The 13,831-nt window shown below is 42.9% G+C and overlaps 2 protein-coding genes across 2 annotated transcripts in view; both read right to left on the minus strand.

Moving 5' to 3' along the window:
• Window positions 1-7,856, minus strand: part of LOC119279520 — a 13,994-nt gene extending 6,138 nt beyond the window's left edge. The window contains exon 1 of the mRNA XM_037560738.1: window positions 7,815-7,856. Coding sequence (XP_037416635.1) covers window positions 7,815-7,856 — 42 coding nt within the window. The remainder of the gene's footprint in view (window positions 1-7,814) is intronic.
• Window positions 7,857-10,423: 2,567 nt separating this feature from the next.
• LOC119275865 (glucosidase 2 subunit beta-like) overlaps window positions 10,424-13,831 on the minus strand; it is an 8,594-nt gene continuing 5,186 nt past the window's right edge. The window contains exons 11-16 of the mRNA XM_037556790.1: window positions 12,366-12,423; window positions 12,203-12,271; window positions 11,235-11,322; window positions 11,078-11,139; window positions 10,929-10,980; window positions 10,424-10,831 (exon numbers count right to left, since the gene is read on the minus strand). Of these exons, the coding sequence (XP_037412687.1) occupies window positions 10,772-10,831; window positions 10,929-10,980; window positions 11,078-11,139; window positions 11,235-11,322; window positions 12,203-12,271; window positions 12,366-12,423 (389 nt within the window). The 3' untranslated portion in view covers window positions 10,424-10,771. The remainder of the gene's footprint in view (window positions 10,832-10,928; window positions 10,981-11,077; window positions 11,140-11,234; window positions 11,323-12,202; window positions 12,272-12,365; window positions 12,424-13,831) is intronic.

Genomic DNA, 13,831 nt, shown 5'->3' on the forward strand with positions numbered 1-13,831 from the left:
GCGCCAGGAACCGGGGGAAGGTGGGGGTGGGCGGCGCCGGGAGCCGGGGAGGAGGTGGGGGCGGCCGGCGCCGGCAGCAGGAGCGGGGAGAAGGTGGGGGCCGAGCTGCGCCGGGAGCCAGCAGAAGGTGAGATGGGGATGGGACGTCTCTATAGGGCGCCGGAGTAACAGAATAATATTCTGTCCAGCCCTATATATATATATATATATATATATATATATTCGAATGAAGAACAACACCGTGAAGAGTGAAGACAATGCAAAGTTGAAGAATTTGAAAAACTGAGGAATTTCAAAAACGAAGAAAAACTCAAATTGAAGATTTTCAACTTTGGTTGGTGGCGTAACCCACCGTATAAGAAAGCTGATTTCAGACACCGCGTACAATTGTCGTAGGGCTCTGAGAATCAATTTCTTCATTAATTTCTTCACACTTAGAGGGTTAGTCTTCATTGACTGAAGAAAAACATTACTTCGTGTGTTGCGCATCTAAGTCATCAAGTCAGCATAAGTGTTAGGATGTGTGTCCATTTCAGAGAGCATTCGAAGACTCTAGGATATTTAGCTCACATCGCAACTTGCTAAATCTCTTGTCATCCAAGGGCTTTGTGAAGATATCGGCCAATTGATCTTCAGTGCTGACGTGGTCAATGGAGATGTCACCCTTCAACACATGATCACGAAGAAAATGATGACGAATTTGGATGTGCTTGGTCTTCGAGTGCTGAACTGGGTTGTGAGAAATCTTGATGGCACTCTCATTGTCACAGTAGAGAGGCACATTCTTCACGTTGACGCCATAGTCCTTGTTTGCTTCATCCATAGTAGTTGAGCACAGCACGATCCAGCAGCAATGTACTCAGCTTCTGCAGTGGAGAGAGATGCGTAGTTCTGTTTCTTCGAGGACCAACATACCAAAGATCGTCTGAGGAAATGGCATGTACCGGATGTTGACTTGCGGTCCACGCGATCGCCAACATATTCAGAGTCTGAATATCCAATGAGATCAAAAGTGGAGCCCTTGGGATACCATAATCCAAGTGTGGGTGTGTGAGCTAAGTATCGAAGAATATGCTTCACAGCCTTATGGTGTGATTCCTTCGGTGTAGCTTGAAATCGGGCACACATGCAAACACTAAGCATAATATCTGGCCTAGATGCACATGGGTACAATAAAGAGCCAATCATAGAGTGGTATACCTTTTGATCGAAGTCTTTACCATTTTCATTAGTGCATAGATGGCCATTTGTGGGCATTGGAATTTTGACCCTTTTCCAATCTTGCATGCCGAATTTCCTCAATACGTCCTTGACGTATTTCTCCTGAGATATGAATATTCCATTGCGCTGTTGACGAATTTGAAGACCTAAGAAGAATTTCAACTCTCCCATCATAGACATTTGATATTCTTCACTCATCATATAGGCAAATTCATCACTATATCGTTGGTCAGTACAGCCGAAAATGATATCATCAACATATATTTGGCACACAAACAATTCACCATCATAAGACTTAGTGAAAAGAGTACGGTTGAGTGGACCGGGTTTGAAGCCATTCTTCACGAAGAATTCCTTCAAGGTATCATACCACACCCGAGGGGCTTGCTTGAGGCCATACAGGGCCTTGTTGAGCTTGAAGACTTTATCAGGATTCTTTGGATCTTCAAAACCTGGGGGTTGAGCAACATATACTTCTTCCTCAATCTTACCATTGAGGAATGCACATCAAAGTCAATGCCTTCAGTCTGTGTGTAGCCTTGAGCTACAAGCCGTGCCTTATTCCTCACCACAAGGCCATTTTCATCTTGCTTGTTGCGGTAGATCCACTTTGTGCCAATAATGTTGTGCTTGCGAGGATCTGGACGTTTGACCAGCTCCCAGACGTTGTTGAGCTCGAACTGATGTAATTCTTCTTGCATAGCTTGAATCCACTCAGGCTCCAGAAATGCTTCATCTACCTTAGTGGGCTCTGTAATAGAGACAAAAGCGAAGTGCCCACAAAAGTTAGATAAGTGTGAAGCTTTTGAGCGTGTGAGAGGACCTGGTGCTTCAATGTCATCGATGATCTTCTCGATTTGCACTTCATTTGCAATAAGAGGATGAGCAGGTTGTCTTCGAGGAATTTGATCCGCATTTTCTTCAGGAGCATTTTCCTCAGCACCATTTTCTTCAGGTGCGCCAGCTCGACGTTCTTCACGTTCGGGAATGAATTCTTCAGCAGATTCTTCAGTAGGAATGACATCCTCGGTGGCCTTGAACTTGATAGAATCCTCAGGTGCTGGTTCATCTATCACAAAAGGTAGGTGCTCTCTTTGCGAGCCATTAGTTTCATCGAACCGCACATCTACAGTTTCAACAACCTTGTGAAGAACGGTGTTGAAGACTCTGTAGGTGTGCGAGTCCTTTCCGTAACCAAGCATGAAACCATCATGTGCTTTCGGTGCAAACTTAGAATTGTGATGAGGATCTCTAATCCAACATTTAGCACCGAAGACTTTGAAATAACTTACATTGGGTTTCTTGTTAGTGAGGAGTTCATAGGCAGTCTTCTTGAAGAATTTGTGAAGATATACTCTGTTGATGATGTGGCAAGCGGTATCAATTGCATCAATTCAGAACCGACGAGGTGTCTTGTATTCATCAAGCATAGTGCGAGCCATTTCAGCGAGGGTTCTGTTCTTGCGCTCCACGACGCCATTCTGTTGAGGAGTATAAGGAGCAGATAACTCATGAGTAATACCAAGTTCATCAAGATAGTCATCAAGACCAGAATTCTTGAACTCAGTTCCATCACTTCTGATGTGCTTGATCTTCACACTAAAGTTGGTTGAAGCCCTCGAGGAAAATCGTTTGAAGACTTCCTGCACTTCATGTTTGTAAGTAACAATGTGTATCCATGTGTAACGAGAATAATCATCAACAATAACAAAGCCATATAGAGATGCATCATTTGTCACAATAGAATAATGATTAGGACCGAAGAGACCCATGTGAAGCAATTCAAATGGTCGAGTGGTAGTCATGATAGTCTTCACTCGATGCTTGGCTTTTGTCATCTTTCCAGCTTCACAGGCTCCGCACAAATGATCCTTGAGGAATTTGACATTCTCAATGCCAATGACATGCTTCTTCTTCGCGAGCGTGTGCAAATTCCTCATGCCAGCATGACCAAGTCGTCGATGCCATAGCCAGCCTTCTGAAGCTTTTGCAAGTAAGCACACGGCAGGTTGTGGTCCTATAGAGAAATCAACAATGTACAAGTCTCCTCTCCTAAAGCCTTCGAAGACTAGACCCAATACCTGACTTTTGCCTTTGTCAGCGAAGATGATATGCTTCAGATGTGACGGTGATAAGGGAGCATCCATCAAGAGATTCTTGTCACCAGTCATGTGATTTGTACATCCACTATCGAGGACCCACTCATTTGCTTTGGGTTGATCATCCTTGAGATGAATTAGTGCAACTTACAAACTCATATACTTCATTAGTGAAGAATATGACATCAGTATCATCAGGTCAATTTCATCAAGCAATGTAAACAGATAATCAGTAGGAGGACGTGTGAAATGAAGGTTCATTTCATCATGATTATCCTGCGTCCTATCAGGCACTGTTCAGGTCTCCAGCAAATTCTTTAGTCGTTTTGAGCACGACTGGAGACCTGACCTGCATAAGAGATTAGTCCACTTCGTTTCACATAAAATGGGTTAGGGTAAGCATATGAATAAGCAGAAATTCTTCGAGGACTTATGAACATAATGATTTGAAGAATAATGCATATATTCATAGCCGTTAGCTTTACCCTGCGAAACAGAAGGGTTAGCACGATGATGATCATATGAGGACTTTGATCCTTTTGAGGAATTTGATCCATGTGAGGAATTTGGTCCGTATGAGGACTTGGATCCATATGAAGAATTTGGTCCATATGAAGTCTGGAGTTCCTATTCTTCACAGGTGGTGTCATGAGGACATTCACCTGAAGAATTTCAAGGCAACTTTTGGGAACCCAGCTTTTCTTCATAGGGGAACCGTTTCTGCAATTAGTGCCAACATATCTAGCAAATACTTCACCATTCTGATTTTTGAACAGTTTATAGTTGGGAGTCAAATGACTCATCAGAAGAATGAGGAGATTCACATGTAAAGCCAGATAAGTTGGATGGATCAACTGGAGGTCCCTTTGCAGCAACCCATGAGGTTTTGGGGTACTGCTCAGGCTTCCAATATGTTCCATCAGCATTGAGTTTCCTCTCAAAGGCAATACCCTCTTTCCTAGGGTTTCTGTTGAGGATCTGCTTTTTGAGCACATCACAAAGAGTCTGATGCCCTTTGAGGCTTTTGTACATGACTGTCATGTACAATTCCTTCAGCCCTGCATCATCAGTGATACTTGCATTGTCCTCGGATGAGGAATTAGTGACAGTTGAGACATATGAAGAATTTGTAGCATTAGAAGCATTTGAACATTCAGGTGAAGAATTTGCAGTTTCACGTTCAATGCACTTCAGACATGGAGGAACAAATTCTTCCTGTGTAGCGCTGATTTGCTGAGCCAGTAATGAATCGCGCTCCTTTTGAAGATCTTCATAATCCACTCTTAGCTTTTCAAGATCTTGCTTTCTTTGAAGAAATTCATAAGAAAGCTTCTCGTGATCAGATAAGAGAGTGTTATGATGACCTTGAAGATTGTCAAACCTGGACTGAAGTCTCTGAAGATTTTCAGTCAAGGTTTTAGTGCGATCCATTTCTTCACCCAACATATCATCACTTTTGTCTAGCATGTTTTGAACTTTTTCAAAAGCCTTTTGTTGTTTCACAATAATTTTAGAAAGTCTAGAGTAGCTGGGTTTGAGATTTTCATCAGATTCATCCTCACTTGAGTCAGAGAAGGCATATTTAGTTACCTTGGCACCCTTTGCCATGAAGCAATAGGTGGGAGCGTAGTCATCATTGCCTTCATCATCTTGTTGGTGGAGTCGTTTTCTTCAGAGTTGAAGATAGACTTGCTGACAAATGCGGTAGCGAGAGCTAGGCTCGCGCCACCAGACTCTGACTCCTCAGATGCCTCCTCGTCCTCATGTTCCTCAGATTCAGCCTCAGAGTCCATTTCCTTGCCAATGAATGCCCGAGCCTTCTTGGAGCTGCTCTTCTTGTGAGATGAAGACCTCGAGGATTTTGATGATGAAGACTTTGAAGATTTCTTCTTATTCTTTGCGTCATCAGAACTGTAATCCTTGTATTTCTTCTTCTTTGATTCCTTATCCCACCGAGGACAATCTTGGATGTAGTGATCAGGTTTCTTGCATTTGTGGCATAGCCTCTTCTTGTAGTCACTAGATGAGGAATCATTGCTCCTTGAGGGTTTTCCAAAGCGACCACGTCTTGAGAACTTCTAAAATTTCTTCACGAGCAGTGCAAGTTCCTGGCTCAGTTCTTCAGGGTCACCAAGGCTGCTAGCAGAGTCTTCATCCTCAGACTCAAAGACTGCCTTGGCCTTCAAAGCACGTGATCTGCCATAGGTCGAACCGTAGAGATCTCTCTTCTCAGCAAGCTGGAATTCATGAGTGTTTAGCCTCTCGAGGATATCAGCAGGATCAAGTGACTTGTAGTCAGCACGCTCTTGAATCATCAGCGCCAGAGTGTCAAATGAGGAATCTAGCGATCTCAGCAATTTCTTCACCACCTCATGATCGGTGATGTCAGTGGCACCAAGCGCTTGAAGCTCATTTGAGATGTCAGTGAGGCGATCGAAGGTTTGCTGAACATTTTCATTGTCGAGTCTTCTGAAGCGGTTGAAGAGATTGCGAAGAACGTTAACACGAGAGTCACGTTGAGTTGAGACTCCTTCGTTTACTTTGGACAGCCTATCCCAGATAAGCTTAGCAGTTTCCAAAGCACTCACTCTTCCATACTGTCCTTTGCTCAGATGACCACATATGATATTCTTCACTTGAGAATCGAGTTGCTTGAATCTCTTCACATCAGTAGCGTTCAGGGAGGGTGAGACTGTGGGAACACCATTTTCCACAACATACCAGAGATCGTTGTCAATTGCCTCAAGATGCATTCGCATCTTGTTCTTCCAGTAGGGGTAGTCCGTTCCATCGAAGGTAGGACACCCAGCAGAGACCTTGATCATACCCGCGGTCGACATAACTAAAACTCCAAGCGCTTAAACCAAAATCACACAGAACAAGGGAGTACCTTGCTCAGATACCAATTGAAAGTGCGTTATATCGACTAGAGGGGGGGTGAATAGGCGATTTTTATGAATTCTTTACTGAGGAATTTGCTGGTGAGGAAATTCCTAAATGAAGAACTACTAGCAGCGGAATAAGTACTCAGAAGTAAACATAACAGAATACAAGCATAGTCATCATGGCGAGATGAAGACAAACACAGAGTACAGAAAGCGTAAACACAGGATAACACAAGAAAGAAGACGGGCATACTAAAGAAATTGAACTGAGGAAATTGAGAAAGTCTTCAGTCAAAGTCTTCAAACAGATATGAACAGGCACACAACAACAGACATGAGGAAATGAAAGAGTTGAGGAAATAGAACCAGGAGGCTTGGTGAAGACAATGATTTGGTAGACCAGTTCCAACTGCTATCTCAGTTGTACATCTGGTTGGAGCGGCTGAGTATTTAAACTCGAGGACACCCGGTCCCGGCCACACGGTCCTCACCGTATTCTCCTTGAGCTAAGGTCACACAGATCTCGCCCAATCACTCGTGGTAAGTCTTCAGGTGACTTCCGAACCTTCACAAACTTGGTCACTCGGTGATCCACAATTCCTCCTGGATGATCTAGACCTTGATGCCTAACCGTATGGAAGAAGCACAGTCTTCAAAGGAAACAAACGTCGGATCCACGCAGGATCAATCTCTTCAGTGATGCTCAATCACTTTGGGTTTGTAGGTGTTGGGTTTGGATTTTCCTCACTTGATGATTTTCGCTCAAAGTCCTCGGAGGATGGGATGCTCTCAATTGACAAGTGTCAGTTTCTCTTGAAGCAGCCAACCAACTAGTGGTTGAAGGGGGCGGCTATTTATAGCCTAGGGAGCAGCCCGACATGATAAGACATAAATGCCCTTGTCTGATATGACCGTTAGGTGGGTGATATTTTGGAACCGCTGGCGCATAGCACAGCAACGGTCGAAATTTTGACTATCAAAATCCTCAGGGCTATCATGTTCCTCACTGTGTAGGCAATTCACACTGGTGAATTCCTAACTCCTCAGTCAGAACAAATTCCTCAGAGACCAGAAGAACTTCGTCTCTGTCACTGAAGAATATGACTGAACTGTATGAGATTTCCAATGGCTTCACTCGAAGGGATTGGTAGGTGTAGGATTTTGAGTTGAGCATCACATGGAAATTTTTCCTTAGTATTTTCTCGACCCCCTTTAACAGTACGGTGTTTCCTATGACTCAAGAAATAGAAAATGAAACTACGAAAACAAAAGTCTTCACGCTTCATATTCCTCGAATGAATACCAAGTCTTCAAGGTCACACCAATTTCTTCACTTTCAAAGTCTTCAGAAAGTCTTCAGATATCCAAAGTCTTCAGACGAAGAATTCATTTTTAGGGGTCGATTTTCTCTGTAAATATCAAACTCCTCATAGACTTATAGACCTGTGTACACTCACAAATGCATCAGTCCCTTAACCTATAAGTCTTCAATACACCAAAATCACAAAGGGGCACTAGATGCACTTACACCTAGATCTAAAAAAACGCAGTCAAACCCCCCTCCCGGCATGGACAACCGCTAGCAGTCCAAATCCCCGATGCCCCTGACCGCCAGCACGCTGTTGTCCGGCCGGTGCTGCTCCTCCACCATCGGATACACCCCCCGGGTCGCCAGAGACTACTGCCATCATCGAGGGAGACGCGTGCACCTCGCCCTTGCCTAGCCCACTCACTGCCAGCCACCTGGTCCTACTCGAGCGCGCGCCACATCGTGGATCCAGGTGAATGGTGGCAGAACGTGGCGGATATCTCATCTGCTCCCCTGGATCCACGATGAGGAGGGACAAAGCCAAGGATGATGAGGAGGCAGTTGCAGGGGGAGTGCCTCCTTACTCACGGCCACGGGGGCGTTCTCCGGCAGGATGCCTCTCCACCAGCGCCTCCTCGGCGCTAGTGGCCTGGGCCACTACGACGCTCATGGCCTGGACCACCACCAGCACCAACCTCATGGCAGTGCACGGGCCGATGCTGCTCCTCCGCCCGTACTCCACACCGCTGACCCGACCGCCACCATGGAGGTTCTCTTCATGGGCAGCCTCCTCCGCTCCACGCTGACAAGGTCCATCTCACCGCGCGACACCTCTTCACCGAAGACGCCGGGGCGTCGGAGCCGAGTGAGGGGCTGGACATGCAGGCGGCAGATCCGCCGCCAACGTGCGAGTACTTTCGCTGGCAGTTGTCCACACCCACAGCGAGGGGAGGGGGTTGATTGCTTTTTCTTTTTTAGATTCAGAGGTGTGTGTGTGTCAATTCTTTGCCAAGCCAGCTTCTTACATTCCAGTCCAACTTATCAGAAAGTGATTAAACAAGCCAAATCACCCTATCGGTGCTTTTTACAAAAAGTTTACTAACATGGTGACTTTTGCAAGTGGGTAGGTGGTTTTCTGCAAATCTGGCTGCAAATGTGATGCTTTTCCGTAATTAACTCGTTTCAGCGCATTGTACCAATTTTCTGGTCGGAAGATCCAAGACCGCAAACTTCCTCCGCTTCGAATTACTTATCACAAAAATGGATGTATCTAGAACTAAAAAACCGACTATATACATCCATTTATGTGAAAAGTAATTCGGGATGAAGGTAGTATTATAATAAGTATCATGTATGTCAAGTAAGCATTTTTGTCAAGGTGACATACAATTGAATGAAGAAAGAGAATCGATGCAAAAAAGAGGGTTTATCTAAAATACTCCCTCGGCAAAGAAATATACTAGACTATGATACTATCACTACCGATATAGTATTATTATTATATACTAGCATCGTATGCATCATACTTCCCATTTCAGGAAGCCTAAATTTAGCCAACGTCTCTGTTTTACGAGGAGTTTTGTAAAAGAATTTAAAAATATCTATATTATTATTATTATTAAAAAGATGGGTTCAAGAAATATACTAGATCATGAGCAACCGACGTTGTTGCTCATCGATCACAACCAGCGGTAGATCAAATCCAGTCGGTCCACACGAGTTCTGGGATTTTTCCAATAGCCTTATATCATAGCAAAATAGTTAAATAATATTAAAGGGAAATTTATGAACAATTTTAGTATTGGTACACCCCGGCCTATTGGGCTGGATCCGCACTGCAGTACAGATTGAGGGTGATCACACAAAATCTCAACCTGGTACAAAAATGTGCCCAAGAACACAGCCGATACCTCATAGGACAAAACAAACACATAAATCAATTTTTTTCTTTTCCGTGGTAAAAACATAAAACATAAATCATAACGTAAATCATTTCGTAAGGTCCAAAACTCTAAAGGACAACAAAAGGCAAAGATATTGCAATACCTGCAAAGCAGGTAGGCAAGTGTGCTTTGAAATGTTTATATGATTGTAATTGTTATGAGGTTATGATTTGTGCGCGAGTTCTTTGGTTTGTACTTGTGACCTATACAATTAAAAGAATGTTGGTATGGAAAAATTGTGTTGACTCTAATCATCTTGAAAGTCCAGTTGTTAGAGGGCATTTCCTTTTTGTCCAGCTATATAAGTCATGCGAGTGGTTTGTAGTATGTCATAAATGTAAGTTGACTTTTTTCGTCTTTTTTAATGTAAATCGACCTCTTTTTTTAGAATATAAATTGACCTATTGAAGTGATTAATTCAGGGTAGCTTATGTTATCGAAGTGTCTTGTTGATCTTTCAACTACACCCAAATGCGCCATCTAAAACTAGACTGTAAGAGGCGAACCAACCTTAGTTTGAATGGTTAGGAGGACAATCATGGACGAAGCTAGAATCGGATTACGTCTAGAGCTAAGCTAGTTTAAGTGATACTCCCTCCGTCTGAAAATACTTGTCATCAAAATGGATAAAAAAAGATGTATACATAATTAAAATACATCTAGATACATCTAGATACATCCTCTTTTATCCATTTTGATGACTGACAAGTATTTCCGGACGGAGGGAGTACACTCCAGTAGTTTTTACATTGTATAAGAACGTATTGCACAGGATATTGTTATTACGCCTAGGGCTATAGCGCCAATTGCGCTAGGTCTCCGCCACTGAGGATAGTAGTATCCTCCGCCCACCAGGTTTCAAGCCTAACATTTGACATTTGTGCTCGCATTTTTCAAGATTTATAGGTCTTTCAGCGATGCGTGTTTAGTGGGAGAAGATGTTCTCATCGACTACGGCAACGTCTGTGACAACTTCATCAATCTCAAGATGATGTGTTGGCTCAGAGACGCTGTGCATAACTGATAAGTTACAAACAGAAGGCTTAGTCTCTTTCAGATGACCTAGATAAACAATTTGAGGAAACGTCCGTCAAAGGAACTAAAAGAAAAAGATATCCACTTGCAGCTACTAAAATCAGGATGATGTGAAAATTTCAACCATCCGACCATTTTGCTCAAAATTTTCCCTAACCAGACTAACGCTACTTTGGCGCACAGCTCCAGGCTTTTCTATCTATCCAACATGTACCTCGGTAGCCTTTCTTTCTTGTGGTTATGGTTGTAATAGTGGAGTCATTGTTTCCTCGTGACAGTTTAGAGCTCGTCGTGGCTGGACAGGTTTGAAGACGCAGCGTCGAGTTTCTGTTGCAGCTCCTGTTATAGATTGTTATATATATAAAGCAAAACTCTATTAGCTCCCAACCTCAATGCAAAGAAAGAAAACACATTCGTGATAGGGACAAGAAAGAACCTTCAGCTTCTCTTCAACACACATTGCAGGAGTTGACAGCACAGCGACATACCTGCGTCATCGGAACAGACATAGAAATAATTAACATGATATAATGTGCATTTTGGTAAAAAGATCAAAGGTGTATCATGACAAAAAAAACTACGCACTCGCATCTGCTGGGCTCATCAACACCGTTAAGCTCGTTGCTCAGCCCACATCTAAGCCTGACCTGCATAAAAGTTAAGCCGCACAGTTATATTTTAAGACATGCAAATGGAAAGAGCTGTGCTTAAGGAGAATGCAACCCTGAATAATAGCAAGTACCTTTAGGCTTCGGTCAGGGCCATTCCAGCATTTGTCTCCATTTGAAAAGTGCATCATCCTGTAGGATTCTTCAAATTTGTCCCAGCGCCTGACCAACAGAGAGTTTCCATTTTTATTTACGGCACAAGATAACTAACTGCACTAGGAATGATAACGTAGTGCAAATGCATGTTTGTGTGCTTCCATGCACAGAATAGGATGTTTAGGCTTGTGAACGTCATACACAAGAGAAAATAGAAACTATAATTTTCTTCCAAGTAACTTTCAAGTAGCTCTAAGCTAGTTGGTAGCTAAACCAGCCAGGACTGTCTAGAAAATGGTCCATGTTCAAAGATAAAATGGCAGTAAAGCAGAGCAATGCTGATAGACACAGCACATTGAAAACAAAATTGTGCTCCCCTAATCTATTCCTAAAATTGCATCCCTAAGAGAACATGAATGGAATTAGTCGGGTTTTTTTTCGAAACGGGGAATTAGTCGTTTGAAAACATGGTAACGTAATATAACACATGAAAAAGTTGCTTATATACACAAACCTACATAGTAAGAAAGCTATCCGGGTTGCCTATGTAGTGAATTGTAACTTCGACCATTACTTGTTCACGTGCAAGTATCAACCCTAGAACTTCATCCAGTTTACAAGATTAACAGCCAGGTTATAGCTCAACCTTTCAAGATTCTACGTTTATTTCGCAAGCTATTGTGCTGAAAAAATGTAATCACGGTAATGATGAAGAATGAACAAGATCTCAGCTCATGCTCTCTAAAACACAGTTAATAATCTACACAATGCATTTTTCTAAATAGCATTACTCAGTGTTTTCCCATAGTGAATATGAATGTGAGAATTTCCACAACATATCAATATGTTAGTGGTAGTGGACCAAACTAAATATGAAGTTTAATCAATGGATTACAGTAGGGAATAACAAAAAAAACTAAATCTTAAAGGAGTGCGGGAAACACACCCCAGGTTAGTGGAACTGTGTCCTTCAACCTGTGAAGCTTTCTTGTATGGACAGACCTTGTAAACATACCTGCCAATACGGATCATGATTCAAAAATCAGTAAACCTAACCAAATATAAAATGAAAAAAAAAGGTTTGAATTTTTTTGAGATGGGATACATACTTGCCCTCCTTGCCCTCAAAGCACTGGTCATAAAAGTAATAGAACTCCTTCTCCTTACCTAACAAGAATGCATTTCAATCAGTTTCAATTTTCACAAGTTTACCAAGGTAACGTATTAACTAGACTAACTAATCAGATGAGGTCAGCATCTAGAGTAGCAGGTAACATGTAATACAGAGCAATAATGTTCTAAAGAAATGAAGCCTCAAATAGTTGGAAATGTATTGTAAGTACCAGGGGCCGAAATGCAAACTATGTAGATTCGGCTAGAAATAAAACCAAAAAGATATATGAAAGAAACATACAACGGGATGTTCTTTATCTATGGTTGGACTACACTATCCTGTAAATGACTCTAAGTTATTTTTGGCCATTTTAAGGAACAACTTATTTTATGGAACTTCAACAAATTCGCCGGTCGAAAATCAGTTTGGTTTCATGCCTGGGAGGTCGACCATGGAAGCCATTGTCTTGGTACGACAACTCATGGAGAGATATAGGGAGCAAAAGAAGGACCCGCATATGGTGTTCATTGACTTGAAGAAGGCCTACGATAAGATACCGCGGAATGTCATGTGGTGGGCCTTGGAGAAATACAAAGTCACAGCAAAGTACATTGCCCTCATCAAGGACATGTACGATAATGTTGTGACAAGTGTTCGAACAAGTGATGGCGACACTGATGACTTCCCGATTAAAATAGGACTGCACCAGGGGTCAGCTTTGAGCCCTTATCTTTTTGCTTTGGTGATGGATGAGGTCACAAGGGATATACAAGGAGATATCCCATGGTGTATGCTCTTTGCGGATGATGTGGTGCTAGTCGCTGATAGTCGGATGGGGGTCAATAGGAAGTTGGAGCTATGGAGATAAACCTTGGAATCGAAAGGTTTTAAACTTAGTAGAACTAAAACCGAGTACATGAGGTGCGGTTTCAGTACTACTAGGCAAGAGGAGGAGGTTAGCCTGGATGGGCAGGTGGTGCCTCAGAAGGACAACTTTCAATATTTGGGGTCAATGTTACAGAAGGATGGGGATATCAATGAAGATGTGAACCATCGAATCAAAGCCGGATGGATTAAGTGGCACCAAGCTTCTAGCATTCTCTGTGACAAGAGAGAGCCACAAAAGCTAAAAGTCAAGTTCTATAGGACGGCGGTTTGACCCACAATGTTGTATGGCGCTAAGTGTTGGCCGACTAAAAGGCGACATGTTCAACAGTTAGGTGTGGCGGAGATGCGCATGTTGAGATGGATGTGTGGCCACACAAGGAAGGACCTAGTCCATAATGATGATATACGAGATAGAGTTGGGGTAGCATCGACTGAAGAGAAGCTTGTCCAACATCGTCTGAGATGGTTTGGGCATATTCAACACAGGCCTCCAGAAGCGCCAGTGCATAGCGGACGGCTAAAGCTTGCTGATAATGTCAAGAGAGATCGGGGTAGACTGACATGGGAGGAATC

The sequence above is a fragment of the Triticum dicoccoides genome, chromosome 3B (assembly GCF_002162155.2).
Source record: "Triticum dicoccoides isolate Atlit2015 ecotype Zavitan chromosome 3B, WEW_v2.0, whole genome shotgun sequence".
In the NCBI taxonomy this organism is placed as follows: Eukaryota; Viridiplantae; Streptophyta; class Magnoliopsida; order Poales; family Poaceae; genus Triticum; species Triticum dicoccoides.